The sequence below is a fragment of the Cinclus cinclus genome, chromosome 22 (assembly GCF_963662255.1).
Source record: "Cinclus cinclus chromosome 22, bCinCin1.1, whole genome shotgun sequence".
Lineage (NCBI taxonomy): Eukaryota > Metazoa > Chordata > Aves > Passeriformes > Cinclidae > Cinclus > Cinclus cinclus.
In genome coordinates, this window is record NC_085067.1 from 4,574,825 (window position 1) to 4,590,871 (window position 16,047).

Consider the following 16,047-nt stretch of genomic DNA (forward strand, 5'->3'; position numbering starts at 1 on the left):
GAGCCGTGTCAGTCCCGTTCCGGGCGGAGCCGTGTCAGTGCTATCCCGGGCGGAGCCGAGCCGTGTCAGTCCCGTTCCGGGAGGAGCAGAGCCAGTGCTATCCCGGGCGGAGCCGAGCCGTGTCAGTCCCGTTCCGGGCGGAGCCGTGTCAGTGCTATCCCGGGCGGAGCCGAGCCGTGTCAGTCCCGTTCCGGCGGATCCTCCGCCCCTCCGTGGCCGCCATGGCCGCTCCGCCGCCCGCCGAGCCCCCGGTGCCCCCCGGGCGGTGCCGCCCGTCGCTGCTCGCCGTGGAGCCGCTGCTGTTCCTGGCCACCGTGTCGCTGGGGATGCAGGGGCCGCTGGCCACCCAGTACCTGTGGGACCGGCTGGGAGCCGAGCACGGCTACAGCGACCGCAACGGCACCGACTCCTCCGGCTGCGGGGACGGCAACGCTAGCGCCGACCCCCTGCGGCAGGTGGGGACACCGGGGGACACCGGGGGACAACGGGGGACAACGGGGGTCCGAGGGGACCGGAGTGCCCGGGGCAGCGGGGAGCCCCAGGGGACAGCGGGGGAGAGAGGAGCTCTGGTGTAGATGAAGAACTCGGGGGAGAGTCCGGGGGAGAGGAGAGGTACGGGATGGATGGGGATCCTGGGGGGAAAGGGGGAGTCCGTGGGATTGGGGAGAGAGAAACTCACGGTGAACGGGGGGTCCCAAGGGAGAGAGAAGCTCTGGGGGAGCCAGGGGAGAGAGGTGCCCCAAGGGGAACAGGGAGCTTGAGGGGAGCCGGGAGTCCCTGGAAGCAGAGGGTCAGGAGGGAATGTGAAACCCCAAAGGGAGCAGGGAGCCCGGAGGGGACGGGAAGCGTGATGGAAGCAAGGAGCCCCAGGAGGAGCGAGGAGCCCAGTGTGGCACTGCGTGCTCCTGGAGCTCCTCAGCTTCCTGTTTCTCCTGCAGGAGGTGGAAGCCCTGGTGTCCCACTGGAACCTCTACATCAACCTGGGAGGCTTCTTTGTCAGCCTGTTCTCCGTGACTCTCTTTGGCCCGTGGAGCGACAGCGTGGGCCGGCGCCCGGCGCTCATCCTGCCGGCTGCAGGCATGGCCCTGCAGACAGGCATCTACCTGCTGGTCATGTACCTGGAGCTGCACGTCGCCTTCTTCCTCCTTGGACGCATCTTGAGCGGCCTCACGGGCGACTACAACCTGATCCTGGCCAGCTGCTTCTCCTACGTGGCCGACACCAGCGAGCGACGCGCGCGGACGTTCCGGGTGGCCGTCCTCGAGGCGTGCCTGGGCACCGCCGGCATGGTGGCCAGCATTGGCGGTGGCCAGTGGCGCAGGGCCCAGGGCTACATCAACCCCTTCTGGCTGGCCTTTGCTGCCAGCCTTGCTGCCACTCTCTACGCCGCTTTCTTCCTCCGGGAGTCGGTGAAGCAGAAGAAAGCGGCCAAGCTGTTCACGCTCAGCCACTACAAGGCTGTGTACAGGTTGTACACGGCCCCGGACCACCCCAGCTCCAGGTGGAAGCTGGCTCTGTACTCCCTAGCTTTCTTTCTGATTGTCACGGTGCATTTTGGAGCCAAGGACCTCTATGTTTTGTATGAGCTGGGCTTCCCTCTCTGCTGGACTTCCGACCTCATCGGGTACGGCTCGGCCGCCAGCTACCTGGCTTACCTGAGCAGCCTGGTGGGGCTGAGGCTGCTGCAGCTCTGCCTTGAGGACACCTGGGTGGCAGAGATAGGATTGATGTCCAACATTGCTGGGCTGGTGGTGATTTCTCTTGCTACCACGACGCCACTGATGTTTACAGGTGATGCTGAAGGCTTAAATCCCCGTTTCTCAGGCTTTTGGTAATTGATGCTGGTAGTGTGCTTCACGGGGAGTTCAGGCACGTGAGGGAGTTCTGCCTCATGCACCAACAGATCTGTGGCTTGCAAAGGGCAGTGTTGGCCAAACACTGAAGCTGGAAGTGCATCCATGTAGTTCCAAGAACATCAGGCTGCCCAGAGCTGTATTGCACTGCAGACACAGACTGAAGTGCCTTACGAGATCCAGGAGGGTGAATTGTGTCTAAATATAGCAGGGAGACGCTGCCAGCAGCTGCAGATTTCTGGGACTGACTTGGGACACTTTATTTTTCAGTTGGGCTTTCTCTAATGTGCTGTATGTTGCTCACAGGTTATGGAATTCTGTTCCTTTCCATGGCAGCCACTCCAGTCATCAGATCCAAGCTCTCCAAGCTGGTCAGTGAGACAGAACAGGGTAAGGAAATAGCCACTGTGCATAAGCTAGATCCTGAAACATTTTTTTCTTGGAATATTGAAGCCAGACTCTGGGGAGGTTAGGAGTTCCCTAGCTCCTCTGGACTCCAGTGCCCCTGCATTCACCCTCAGGCCCAGGGTAGCATTTTCTTTTTCCCAAATAATTGTCATTTGATTCAGACTTGCATTTCTGAGATGAGAACAAAGGAAGAAAAGCAGGAATAGTTCATTCATCCATACATTTCCAAAGTGTTTGCAAGGAGCAAGAGTTAAAATTGATTATATAACGAGGAGAAAAGAATCATTCTTCTGACCATAACTTTTCTCTGTAGATCAGTAACAGTGGGAAGAATCAGGTGTTGTTGGAGGGTTGTATCATTGACCATGGTGAAAGATCATGGATAACCTGTAGGAGGAGCATATTTGCCTTTTGGCCAGTTATGTGTTTGGAGGGTTTGCACTTGCTGTGAAACACAGCATAGGAATGTCTCCGAGGCAGACAGGGGCAGGAGGGAATCCAGGAGGCAACGATCGAGAGGTGATTTCACACAACTCATGTTTCTTATTTTAGAACAGCAATGGCACATACAGCAGATTTATGGTGCTAAGTCTTCTGCTGTACTTAATGTTTAACGAGAGATAAGAGGTGCTTGGCAAGACACAGATCTATAGAGCCCTGGCCTGGAGCATTTACAGTCCAGCTGTATAATGATAATGTCCTGGTCATCTCCTGCAGGTTGGTGAGGTGGTCCTGGCCACAGGCTGGATGTGCCAGGCCAGTGCTCTCCCACCTTACCACACTTGATATTCACACACCTTTCTGATGGCAAGTGCAAACCCTTGGAAAAGATTGGCAGAATCCACGGAGGGTGATGTGTTACAGCTGTTTACAGGCAATAACCACCTGCCTATCTCACTGTTAACCTCTTATCTCTCTTTTCCAGGTGCTCTCTTTGCTTCTGTTGCCTGCGTGCAAGGGCTGTGTTCCCTCGTGGCTACAGGAGTATTCAACTCTCTCTACCCTGCCACCTTGCACTTCATGAGGGGATTCCCATTTCTCTTTGGGGCTATAATCCTCCTTATTCCAGCAGCTATCCTTGGGTAATTTACTTCAAATGTCCAAACTTTGCCATGCGATGTCATATGGAAAATACTCTTTACTCTTGGGCTAGAAGCTGGCAGTTTTTAAGGCATATTTTAAGTTATGGTTGTGAGAGGGTGTCTGGTGCTCCAGTAAAAAGAGGTGCAGGTAATTTCTTTTGGAATCTGTATCCCAGGGATAAGCCTTCAGCCTGAGTAATGTAGCTGCCAATATTCAAACTGTTTTAAAGACTCACTCCACCCTCAGTGGAATCCAAAATCTGGAATTGAATTTGGAAGTTTTTCATGGAAGAGATGGAGCTCTCTCAGCAGTCTCTCTTCCTGTAATTTCTTTAGTAATGAAAGCAGAAGTTTTGCTGTGATAGAAAACAAATCCCCTGGTAGGTTCTGGGTGAGGGAATGTATTGGGATTTGCACAAGTCCAGCAGCTCCTGGCAGGGTCATTTTGTTTTGTTCCTCTGAAGCTTTTAAGACTCACCCCATGTGCCTTTGAAAGCTGAAACTATTCATTCTTTTCTAGGTGGATACAAATCTGGGATTCAAAACACAACTACGACAACTTCCAAGATGCTTCCCTGTCCCCTACAAAAGACTGAATTTAACAACAACGAATTGGCCAGCACAGCAGTGTCCACCTGAAAATTGCACTTTTTTCTTCCCTCAAAGGACAGATCAGTGTGGGAGGGATACCCTGTTGTCCTTACTAACTTTTAAATGCCAAACAGTTGCAAATCACAGGAGGAGCTTGATTTGGAGCTGTGAATGCCTCCTCAGCCTGTGAAGCTCATCTGTCAGAGAAAACACAAGAGACCCAAAACCAATCAAGCTGTTGTGGGCCTTTTGCAAGGCTGGTTCATGGTTTGTGGTTTGGTGGGGCCAGAAGGCTCTGCTGTGCTTTTAGTGGGGAGAGAGGAGTGAGTTCTGGCTTAATTGCAAAGCATTTTCCCCTCTGAGTATTCCAGTGTGCTGCAGATGAGCTGCTGGTGTGGGTGAGGCACCCAACAGTATGCTGCTGAGGGGGAAGAGCTGTGCTCCAGATCATCACATTGCCAGTAAAAACTCAACAAATGTGACCACAAAATCCTTATGAAGAGGGGTAGTTTAGCACAGGGGTGCTGTTGCTGTCCTTACTGACTGAAGCAGCTTTGGTTTTGCAAATCAGAGGTGTCCTAAGGAGAGGATCTCATCCATGAAGTCTTGGTAGGAATGCCAGTGGTATGTCCTGTCCTTCCTGTCTGCAGCTGAGCCCAGGATCTCAGATGTGGTTCTGAGAAGTAACAGATCATCTAAGAATACTGCAGTACCAGTAGAATAAATCCTGGGTTGGGAGGGACCTATGAGGATCCTTGAAGCAACTCCTGTAGGTGCCTTAATTGACAGTTGCCAAAAACTGTGAAGTTAAGGAGAAAATTGTCAGAATCATTCCCCCTTTATACAGCAAAGCTGAGCCCCAGTTTGATAGGTGTGCCCCAGTCATGTGAAATCATTGCTGTGCTTATCCAGAGGCCTTCCTCAGCAAGCTGGTGTGGGGACAGGAGCAGTGTCTTTAAGATTAATCTTTTCTGTTGCATGTATAATCTTGTGTCAATGACCTCAATTCTGCTTCCTGTCCTGGGGATCTGTTGATACCAGCAAGCAAACTGCATGTTCATGGTGCTTGTAATTGTTCTTTCCAAAGCATTACCTGTGTTGCTGCAATCCTTTTTTTTCTTCAACGTGTCATAAACCAGCAGTTCTGTGCACACTGCACATGCTGTTCAGGTACATGCAGTAATGACTTCACTGTTACTTTCAGAATGAATAAAACCTCCATGCTCTTTTATGGTTCATGAAACTCTGGATATCTTGTGCAGCTGTTAATATCGTTTGTCCTTGACTCGTTTGGGGCTTCTCTCCATTATTTGCATTCTCAGTCCTTTATGGAAGGCTGCAGTAAAGAAGGAGCAGCAGAAATTTATCTGTCCCGTGGAGAACGAGTGTGTGAGAGTAAAAAGTCAGGAAAAATGCAGGTTTGGAACTTGCAAGCAGCCAAAACTTGCTTTTCCTGACCAACAGAGTAAAGCTTTCAGGAGAGCTTTGTCTTAAACCTGTCCTTCAGAGTCCTGCAGAAAATGTGAAATGCTTGTACCCAGCTTTGTCCCTATCCATTGGGACTTTGTGGTAAAAGCAGGAGAACTGGGGAGCAGAGAAGCAGGGAGGCTTTAAGAACTTGGTGTTATGCCACTTGCTCCAAGCAGTTGTGCCAGGGAGCATAGGAGTTACAGGTCTGATTGCTGGGCTAAGCCTGGAATTGGCCTCCCCAAGGAACAGAGCATGCTGTGAATGTTGCAGTAGACGTTTGTGGCTGAGCTGATTGTGAAGTCCTCTCCCCTCCGTGGGTGCCAACTCAGTGTTGTGCAGTGAGGTGAAACCTGGCTCTGCGTGGGGAGAGATTCAAGGGCACCAATTATGCCTTATTAAAAAAATTAAACCAAAGTTTTTCTAGGCCGTGCTCCAAGAGTTACAACAGTGGAGCTATGGCTGGTGACAGCAGGCAGAGTCCCTGGGGGTGCAGTGCATCAGTCCATGCAGAGGTGAGTGGGAAGTGAGGGGTTCCTGCAGGGAATGGGGCTTGGGAATGTCAGTTCTGCTTCACCGTGGCAAGGGAAAACAATTGTGAAAAGCCTGCAGGAAGAAAAGCACATGACACAGACAAAGAGGTGGGGATTTAGAGTAAAAACCAGGTTTATTAATAATGCCTGATTGAATAATTCCAAATGCTTTTGACATGGCAGAGCAAAGGAATGAGGGAGGGTGAGGACGGAGGAATTAATTTCCTTGGGACTGCTCCAGCTGGAAGGGGCTAGGTATGGGATGTTTTGCCAGAAGTAGGGCAAGTTCATTAAGGTGAAGATAATGATGGGGAAACAGGAGGAGTCACAGTCTGGGCAGCTGGAGGAGGAGATGGGATCTCGTTTCAGGTGAGACACCTGAGATGTGGAGAACAAATAAATCTCCACATTGAGTGCTGGGTGAGGAGGCTGATTGCTGCAGAGCTCCTGGGAAACAAGACACAATCGTCTTACCAGGTACTGAAAGCAGAAAAATCCTTAGGACTGTTTGTGTGGGACTCCTTTAGGGGTCATGGAGGCTTTGACATCCAGCTCCTGAAGGCTTTTCCCTGAAGCAGCACACAAGAGGCTTTTATGCTCTGGCAGATTCACCTTTGGGCTCATCTTCTGGCTTCTTGGTCTTTAATCTGGAGATTAGATGGATTCTAATTCTGATAAATGCTGGGCAGATATGGCTATTGACCTTTCACTGGAGAGCAAAGATGCCATTAACTGTAAGCTGATAAGAACTATCCATAAAACACCAGAATTAACTTTTTTTTTTTTTCCTTTCCCTGAAACGTTTGTGGATCCAAGCCAATAGAAAAAGGTGTTTGTGTTCCTGACAGTTAAAGCAGGGCTCCAGGGAGAGCCAGGAGGAGGACAAGGTGGCTGAGACTCCTTGTTACCTCCTGAAAGGGTTGAGTTCTCAAGCAGGGATAGGAAGAGGAGCCTGCTGCATCTGCAAGGTGATTCAGCAGCCTGGGGTGAGGAATGCAGGGATTTGTGTCAGGATGCCCATGGTTCCTCACCAGCAGTGTTAGCAGCAGGCACTGATGGTCCTGCTCCCAGCTAGAGCATCCTTTGCCAGCCCTTGGCATCAACTCCACTTTTTCTTGATATTTTAAGGTGAGGAGCTGCAAAAAGCCCCAGTGGGTGTCGAGAGGAGGTTGATGGGAAGAAACAAGTGCTACTTGGAATTGCATCCAGCAGTGAGTAGGGACAACCCCAAGGAGTTTAGCCAGGGCTGTGGGGGTGTGGTGGTCAGCAGAGAGATTCACCAGCTCCTGTTGAAGGCACAGACCATGGGAGATCTGCTGTGGAGCAGGATAAAATACAGCCACAGTGTAGAATAACTCCACAAGCACAGCAAGTAGCATCATCCCTGCATGGACAGAAGTTTTCCAGGGTCACAATACAGCCTCCAGTGCCCTGAAAATAGGCACCTGATAAAGTGGTGAAGCTGAGACTTCAGATGGAGGGAAGGAGGATATTTTAAAAGCACTTTTTGCAGAGATCCTGCAGAAACTTCACAGAGTCTAACCCCAAATTTCCACTGCTAGAGTTAAGAGCACTGGGAGGTGGAAGTCTTTTGAGGAGGGAAGGAGCTCTTGTGATAAAGGGACATTTCTGGAAAAGATAAAGCACTTCAGAAGGCCCCTGTGGGTTATCTTTCCCAAACACAAAGATTTTGTTAGGGCTTAGTTTTTATTTGCCCTTTCCTGCTCTCAGTTTCTGACCACAAGGATATTCCTGGGGCACACGGCAGAGCCACACATTCCTCTTAATTGCTCTTCTCTCCCTTGCACCCTCTTACCGTGGATTCTCAACACTTGTCCAATTTTCAGTCTTCCAAAGATTCTTCCTCTTTGGACACGTTTCTGGGGGAAGCTGCAGCTGCCTGTGGGGGTCTGGGTGATGCCAGTCTCCCTCACACCCCATGCATGTCCTGCCACCCCACAGGAGGATGTGGAAGACACAAAATCCATCCCAGAGTCCAGCCTGGCTTGGCTCCTCAGGCACTGTGAGAGTGAGTGCTGGCTTTGGGGGCCAGGGTCTTCTATTCGGAGGGTGAGGAGGGAGAGCCACAGATTTTCTCTCAAAGGTGGGAAAAAGTCAAGAGGGATAAATTTGGACCCACACAAAAAAGGGGTCACCTGGGGGTCTCTGAGGCTGCTGTCCTGGTTCTAGCTCTGCCCCAGGGAGTGCAAACAGTCCAGCCCATTCTCCGACCCAGCCGAGGAGTCCCGGGAGGAGCGGCCCTGGAGAAAGCGGATGATTTTGTCAATCGTGGCCTCCTGGTACTCATGGGACCACCTGTGTTTGGGGGGAAAAACGTGATGTTTACTTTTTCTGTTGTGTGTGGGGTGCCACAAGATAGTTCAAGTTCACTTGGGCCGGGAGCCAGAGACCCCTTTCCTCTACCCCAGCTCTCTAGGAGATCCCTTTTCCCCACGGATGCTGCAGAATGCCCTGCCAGGCTGGGATGCACAAAGGGAAAGCAGGGGAGGAAAAGAAACCCAGGTGAGCTGTAGAACCTGCCAGCATCACTCCTGCCTGAGAATGGGTGTAGTCCCAGCAGTGACCTCAGTGTCACCCAGAGGAGTCCCAGCACAACACCAGCAGCAGGAATGTGGTGGGAACCTTTGCTCCATGCATGCTCTGGAGTACCTCGAGTGACTCAGTGTCCCTTTGGCCTGTTTTGCCTCCCTCATCTGTTTGTCCCAATGCCCTCAAGCTCTTTGCTACTCCTTATGCAAGCTGTTCTCCCCAGGTGTTAAGGAACCCCATGGCACACTTGGCTTTTACTTACATGATGCCGTTAAATTTCAGCACAGCCCTCATGTCCTTGGGAAGTGTTTCTGGGTCTGGCCACTCAAAATGGTCTGTAACAGGTACAATGTTCTTTCCAGAGTTCAAGGCTGTCACAATCTCCTGCAGGAACAGAACATACAGGTGCTCATGGCCTATAGCACCAATTCCCTCCCACTCCAGTGTCCACATAGCTCCCACCTGGTGGCATCTCTTACCTTGTGTACCCAGTCCTTGCACTCAGGGTCCTCCATGCATTTATCCAGTGCATTTGGTGAGAGGACCAGCACAAAATTCCGGGCACTCAGGACGCTCTGGATCAGCTTGTCTTCAAACTTCCCTGCCTCCAGCTTCTCCACATCGATGAACACACTGAAGCCATGGAGCTGCAGGTGGACCTTCAGCAGGCTGGTGGCAAGAGGGGACAGCACCATAAGGAGAGGTTTCATTTGCTGTCTCACCACGTTGCCTGGGACATGGTGAGACAGAGGAGCAGGGAATGAGATGCCAGCTCCAGCCCAGCTGCCTGAGCACATGCAGAAAACACGAGGAGCTGGCATTGACTCCGTGCTGTGATCCCCTAGGAGTGTGAGGGAAGGGTCAGTCAGTGCCAAAGTGGTGGTGACAGGACTGGAAAATGGCCTGTCCACTGTGCAGGTTATCATGTGTGCTGTCCCCATTTGCTCTACAGCTTTTGGCAACCTCTCCCTCCTCCCCATTCCTCACTTTTCCCACAGCTGACCACCCACCTTCCTTCCCTCTGGGCTCCACAATTCCCTGCAGGACTCACCTGGCCAGCTGCGAGCCGGTGCTCCTCCGGTAGCTGATGAACACGTCGGTCCCGTTGGACGTGGTTTGCAGCATGATGGGGGAGTGAAGCGTTTCTAGGCAGCACAAAACAACCACCAGAAGTTCAAAACCACATCCCAAAGACCCCTCAACCCCTTTCCCTCCCCCGGGGAGCCGTACCCCTGGCCGCGGTGAGGATGCGGACGCGGTGGAAGCCGGTGTGGATGTGACAGTCCTCCTGCAGCTGCTGCTCTGTCACCCGGTGCAGGAAGTTGCGGTCGATGCCACAGGTGAGCAGGTTGTAGGTGTACTGCCGGAATTTGGGGTCGATGCCCCCCAGCCAGTCAGCCAGGTTGCTGCGGTCACAGGTGGAGTAGTTGGCGAAGGTCTTGAGCTCTGTCAGCTCCCGGAAAAACCTGGTGGAGGAACAAATAGAGCACCAGGCAGCACTTAGAGACACGTGGTACCACATCTTTTACCTGCTCAGGTGGGAGTGCAGCTCCATGCTGGGGGGAAGGATGAGCTCCATGAACAGGAAATGGGAACATGAGAGCGCCGGTCCTCAGGACACCGAGGTGTGAGGAGCTCAGCTAAGGTAAGTTCCCATCTTTCTGGGTAGCTTGCACAATCTCTCCTGCCCTGTGCCATAGGTGGGGCCCTGTGCCCCCACCCACGCCTCTGCTGTGCAGTGGTCTCATTACAGAAATCTCTCTGGGACTGAAAGAAGTGCAATGGAAAAGCCCTGGCAGTCCAGATTTTGCATTTGGAGTTTCATTGTTCCTGTTTTTGCAAGAGGGGAAAGGCAGAGACCTTGTCCCTGGCTCTGCCACTGTGGTGATGGCCCCGAGGGAGTCCAGTGTGCCCTGGTGGTGGTCCTACCTTTTCCGAGTGATGCTGGAGTCCATCCCCAAATCCTTCTGCAGCTCCTGCTCTGTCAGCCTCAGGAGAATGTCCCCATCCACCTGGTGATCCTGCCAAGAGAAATCCAGGCTGGAAAGGTCCCAGGAAAAGATGGGTGAGATGCTTGCACCTCTGCTGCGAGATGGGGCAGAAGTGTCCACCGATGTGTCCCTCCCCCAGCACAAAGCCCTACCAGGAATCTCTGGCAGTATTGGTTGAATCCGATCTGCTGCAGCCACGTCTGCACCTCGCAGGACTTCCAGTTGGGAACCGTGGGCAGGATGCGCCGAGGAACCTCCTCCCCTATCATGCGCAGCACCTTTTTGGCCAGGGAGGAGGTGGTGCTGCTGGTGGAGTAGCACACAATCCTCTTGAGGCTCTGCGTAGCCCCGATCTCACTGAAAATCTGGGGACACAAAGGGAGGAGACGTCATTTTGCTTCTCCACATCCTCTGTCCAACAAACTGCGCCAGGCCAGGCGAGGACCAAGGTGTTTGGTGACACTAAGATGCAGCTGTGGCACCCCTTCCCTTTGTCATCACCTTCCTTCAGGCCAACCTACCCTTTACCTGTGTTTTCTTCTGCCTGGCTTTGATGGCAGCCTCGGTGCAGAGGTAGAAGGCGGCGATGCACTGGGCCTCCAGCCGGGAGCTGTCCAGCAGGGGCACGAGGCGCTGCAGGTCCTGAGCTGTTCGCCCCTGGATGTTGTCACTGCTGCCCAGCATCTCACGGGCAAACTGCTCGGGGTCCAGCGAGGCGATGAAGGGCTCCACCAGAGCCAGCGTCCCCGAGCGCTCCACCTCCTTCTCGATTTCCTTGTTGGTGGCCAGCACCGTGATGGCCAGGCAGGCGTGCAGCCGGATCAGCTCGTCATCCTTGGAGAACACCAGCGGGAAAAGCCACTCTGCTGCCTTCTTCTCGATCATCAGGCGCTGGTTGGCCTGGCCCCCGTACATGGCACAGTTGGCCAAGGCCATGGCGCAGTGGCGCAGCACGGCGGGGTCCGTCCAGCGGCACCAGTACAGGATGGTGTCCAGGCCTCCGTCGGAGATGAGCTGGAAGCAGGTCTCCTCTGAGTGTTTGAACATGTGCTCCAGGATCCCAGAGATGCTCTGAGCCAGCTGGGGGACATCCCTCTCCTTGGCTAAGTTCAGGATTACGCCCAGACCGATCCGAGCGATCCGGTCCCTGCGGGAAGGAGAGGCAGGTGAGGGGCAGATGGATGTGCAAGGAGTGACAATAGTGACTGGTGTGGCATGTGCCTTGGTGACATTTATCCCAGGACGGACAGATGTTTTCCTGTAGGACACAGCTGCCAGATATGCAATGCAGCAAGATGCAACAGGCTGGTGTTGGAGGAACCTGTCTGGGTCTGGTGGAAGAACTTGTGACGGGGTGCACAGCCCAGGACCCCCTCGTGCTTGAGGTAGGATTTTCATAGCAATTAACAGGCAGAGTAGGTTAATGCCAGGCTGGGAATGGAGCATTGCTGTGGTGTTGAGCTGTTTTGTGTTTGGGAGTGAAACTTGTTTGTCCCCTAAGCGCTGCTGTCAGTGCTGTCAGGACTTTCACACCTCGATGAGCAGCCAAGCAGCCCTGTCCACAAACAGGACACAGGGGTCTGTCTGTCCTGGCATGGCAGCTGGAGGGAAGCTCTTTATTTCCTCACCCTGCACTCTTCTGGAAGAGGATGGCAAGAGCCTGGGGTAGGTGGTCAAGGGCCACCAGCTGCTACTTGGCCATGGCTAATCTTGGAAGGCCTGGGCTTAAAATGACACCTGAATGGGGCTGTGCCTTGAAAATGCAGTGAGGAAGAGGGAAATCAGGGTCATTAAATGATTTGGTTTGGAAGGGACCTGAAAACTCATCCAGTTCCAAGCCCCTGCCATGGGCAGGGACACCTTCCACCAGACCAGGCTGCTCCAAGCCCTGTCCAACCTGGCCTTGGACACTTCCAGGGTCCAAGCCTGTGCCAGGTCCTCACCACGCTCTGAGATGAGCTCTTGGCTGTGCTCCCATGAGTTTTCTTGGGGTGAGTGGCAGCTCCATTCCTGCCCTCAGCAGTGGCTATTTGGTACCATGATGGAGCTGCTCTGTTTGTGAGGCAGCACTGGCACAGGTGCCCCATGCCCTGCTGCTCACAAGGGCTGTGGCACGCTCAGTCCCCAGCCATGGTGGGGTGATGCCACGCCAGCCTCTGTGCTGGCAGGCAGGAAGAGCATTTCTGGGAAGCCTGTGACCCACATGGCTCTCACTGACCTTGGGGTGGGTTTGACAGGAAATGTTGTGGAGAGCCCTGGGGAAAAAAAAAGCCCTCGGCTGGGTCTGGCTCTGAGCCCAGACTCAGCCATGGAGCTGGATGACAAACACAACCCCAACAGGCCCCTGAGCTGCAGATGGAGCCAGGACCTGTCCAGCTCCCAGCTAAACACATCTGCTGCTGTGCACAGACTGGGAGAGTTCTGGAAGAGTTCTGTACGTGAGAGGCCTGGACTCAAAGGGGAACCCTACACCTCCCTGGAATCCCGTGGCTGCTCCAAGACCCTGGCCCATGAACTGCTCCTGGAGGAGAAACAGCAACTCCAGCAAATGGTTTCTCTTGCTAAGAAGCTGAGCGCTGAATGCAGACCATGCAAGTGATGTTTCCTGGGATTAAATTTCACCCTAATGGGCTTTCCTGATTTAGCTGCCACTTGTTTTTGCCTTCCAGTGCATGAAGTGAGGCCCAGGCTGAGTCCACAGCCTTCCAGCAAGAAACATCCGCCCATGAAGCCAGAGAAACTTTGGCCAGGCTCCCTCCACATACTTTCCAGAGCCCTGGCTGGGTTGGGGTGCTCTGAGGGAGAGCAGAGATGGCAGAGTGCATTTGAGGTATCGGAAGGGTGAGCTGTGTGTGGGTGCAGTGATTTAGATGTGTCAGGGGCCAGGTGTACACACACACACACATTTCCACCCCACTGTGTCCATGCTCTGACAGAGACATCCCAGCACCTCTCACCTGTCCTGAGCAGCAGCACATGCATCTGAACTAGGGGCTGAGGGCTGCTGACCAGCTGACCCCTCCTTATGGCTTCATTCCAGCCCTGGTCAGCAGCAGGAAGGTTCTGGGAAGTGGCTTTGTCCTCGTCCTGCAGCTGCAGTTATGGCTAAAGGAGACTCACGTCTTGTCCTTTGGGTCAGATGCTCTGACCCAGCCAAACTGACTCAGCTCAGCCTGGCTGAGGGGGGCTCAGGAGGACACCCCAGTCCTCACCAGCATCCCTGAGCTGGGGCTGGTCCTCCTCCCTCCAGCTGTGGGGGAAGGGAGCAACTCAAGGTTATTACCTGGACACGAGTCAGGGACCCTGTGCACAAGCACTGGGTGTGGGGGGGGGGTGTGGTGGGGATCCAAGGGGGGTTGTGCAACTGGGAGCACCCACAGCAGGGAAATTTTGGGTAAGGGGGGGTGGGGAGTGTGGGTAATGGGTGAAGGTAGGTCAAGGCCAGGTTGGATGGAGCTTGAAGCAACCTGGTCTATGGAAGGTGTCTCTGCTCATGGCAGGGGGTCGAGATGAGGTCTTTAAGGTCCCTTTGACCCCAAACCATTCCAGAAGCCGGCAGTGCCCGCTGAGGTGGGGAGGGCTGTGCCCAGGGTGGGGGTCAGGGGCTCTTTGCACACTCACCTGTTTTCCGCCACCAGGATCTGCTCCAGCAGTTTTCCTGCCTGGCACTTGGTCTCCAGCTCGGCGGTGTAGAGCAGGTTGAGCAGCAGGTCCAGGCCCCCCTCGAGGCGGATCACATCGCACAGCACCTTGGCCACGTCCCTCCCCACGGCGGGCATCCCCCAGCCCTCCTCCACCAGCCGGAACACCTCGGACAGAGCCGCCCGCAGCTCCTCGGGGCTCGTCGCCTTCGTGGCGTTGGCGATGGCCCGGCGGAGAACGGGCAGGACCCGCTCCAGCGCCTCCCGTACCTCGGTGCCCACCCCGGGGGAGACCCCGCCGTGCTCCCGGGCGCTGCCCCCGCTCGCCCGGCCGCTCGCCCGGCTCACACACTCGGGCACGGCCAGCCGCTCCGCGCTCGCCATGGCCAGGGACCGGCCCAGGGTGTGCAGCGACAGGAGCAGGGCGAGCATGGGCGGCCTCTACCGCAGCATCCCCCGCGGGGACCCCCCGCTCCTGCGGGGACGCGGGGGGCCGGCTGGGGGGGGTGCGGGGATAGGAGGCGGGATGCGTCCCGCTCCCCCCTCCGCCCTGTCGGGATGCGGAGATGGAAGAGGAGCGGGATCCGCCTTCCCCGAGCCGGGCTCAGCATCCCGGTCCCCGGGGCTGATGTCACCGGGAGCAGGCGCCGCCTCTCCGAGGAGGGGCTCGGTCCCGGCAGCTGCAGCCCCCTCCCGCTGCAGATCCCCCCCCCCCCCCCCCCCCCAGATCCCTCCTGCCACCAGCCACGGAAGGATTTAATAGAAGCGTGGTGTGGAGTTTGGGGACATGGTTCGGTGGTGGGTTTGGCAGTGCCGTGATAACAGCTGGAGTCGGTCTTTGAGGGCTTTTCCAACCTACATTTTATGATTCTGTGATTGTGGCCTTTCAGTGCTTACATAGGGCTCATTTAAAAAAGGGGGAAGTGATTTTTTTACAGGAATAGATACCGATAGGACAAGGGGGAACTGTTTTTAAATAAAATATGAGAGATTTAGATTAGATACTAGGAGAAAATTTTTACTTGTGAAGTACTTGTTCAGGGAAGCTGTGGATGTCCCAACCCTGAAAATGTCCAAGGCAAGGTTAACGGGGCTTGGAGCAACCTGATCTAGTGGAACGTGACAGGATTTGGAACTAGACAGTCTTTCATTTTCAACCCAAGCCATCCTATTCCACAGCCCTCCGTGTCCAGCGTGAGCTGGGGCTTGTCCAGCTGTCCCCATGGCCCACATCCCCCCATTGTGCCCGGGCTGCTGCTGCGGTGTCACTTCCATGGCAGGCAGGGATCCTCACGCTGATTTTGCAGGACATCTCTTCAGGACCCTCTGTGACCAGCGAGGGGGCACAGGGTGGAGGTAAAAGGGCACCGTGGTGGTCACGGTGAGGCTGTGACCACCCTGGCACAGTGTTTTGAACCCGTTTGGTATCAGCAGGGGGGTTAAATGCCCATTGCTTAGTGAAAATTCAGAGCAGCTCTTCTGGGTGGGCTCGGAATTTGCATGATAAAGGAGAGAGCAGAGACAGCCTGGGCCTCTTTTGTTTTCTTTTTTCCAGGCCAGACGTGCTCAGGGCAGAAATGCTTAAATGCTTTGGTCACTTCTCGATGTGTTGGGAGGAGCGGCTTAAATCCCTAACTCCAAAACCAGGTTATTGCCAGGTCAGCCTGAGACTTAAATTCGAGTTGATGTTTGGATGTGACAGAGTCGCTCTTAATCCTCTCTGAATCCTCTACGAAGGGACAGACAGAGGAAAGGGACATCATCCCACAAGGAAGGACGGCAAACAAGGCACCCTGAGGAGCGCAAAACTGCGGGAGAAGCTCGGCACAGAACCAGTAATGATTTTCCTGATAAATTATTATTAATCGGGGGTAACCATAAGGGCTGTTGCAGTGTAGGGCGGCAGAGGGTTTACTGCCCGGGAGCAGCAG

The 16,047-nt window shown here is 54.3% G+C and overlaps 2 protein-coding genes across 2 annotated transcripts; one reads left to right on the forward strand and one right to left on the reverse strand.

The window, feature by feature from the left end:
- The first annotated feature begins 218 nt into the window (after positions 1-218).
- On the forward strand, positions 219-4,460 carry SLC46A1 (solute carrier family 46 member 1). Its single transcript, XM_062507146.1, has 5 exons — positions 219-455; positions 939-1,791; positions 2,160-2,243; positions 3,187-3,343; positions 3,864-4,460. The coding sequence occupies exons 1-5, from the start codon at positions 222-224 to the stop codon at positions 3,937-3,939; spliced, it is 1,404 nt and encodes a 467-aa protein (XP_062363130.1). The 5' UTR covers positions 219-221; the 3' UTR covers positions 3,940-4,460.
- A 3,660-nt stretch (positions 4,461-8,120) lies between these two features.
- Positions 8,121-14,548, reverse strand: SARM1 (sterile alpha and TIR motif containing 1). Its single transcript, XM_062507173.1, has 9 exons — positions 14,097-14,548; positions 11,004-11,622; positions 10,628-10,840; positions 10,414-10,505; positions 9,715-9,950; positions 9,536-9,629; positions 8,964-9,153; positions 8,747-8,868; positions 8,121-8,250 (listed from the first exon to the last, which is right to left on the reverse strand). The coding sequence occupies exons 1-9, from the start codon at positions 14,546-14,548 to the stop codon at positions 8,121-8,123; spliced, it is 2,148 nt and encodes a 715-aa protein (XP_062363157.1).
- Positions 14,549-16,047: the final 1,499 nt, after the last annotated feature.

What these genes read in the sequence shown, in the direction of transcription:
- SLC46A1 (XM_062507146.1), top strand. Translation starts at nt 222, where the DNA reads ATGGCCGCTCCGCCGCCCGCCGAGCCCCCGGTGCCCCCCGGGCGGTGC. An exon ending in GACGCCACTGATGTTTACAG is followed by an intron (nt 1,792 to 2,159) that starts GTGATGCTGAAG and finishes TGTTGCTCACAG; the next exon opens with GTTATGGAATTCTGTTCCTT. An exon ending in GGTCAGTGAGACAGAACAGG is followed by an intron (nt 2,244 to 3,186) that starts GTAAGGAAATAG and finishes TCTCTTTTCCAG; the next exon opens with GTGCTCTCTTTGCTTCTGTT.
- SARM1 (XM_062507173.1), bottom strand. Translation starts at nt 14,548, where the DNA reads ATGCTCGCCCTGCTCCTGTCGCTGCACACCCTGGGCCGGTCCCTGGCC. An exon ending in AATACTGCCAGAGATTCCTG is followed by an intron (nt 10,506 to 10,627) that starts GTAGGGCTTTGT and finishes TTCTCTTGGCAG; the next exon opens with GATCACCAGGTGGATGGGGA. An exon ending in TCCAGCATCACTCGGAAAAG is followed by an intron (nt 9,951 to 10,413) that starts GTAGGACCACCA and finishes TTCCTCCACCAG; the next exon opens with GTTTTTCCGGGAGCTGACAG.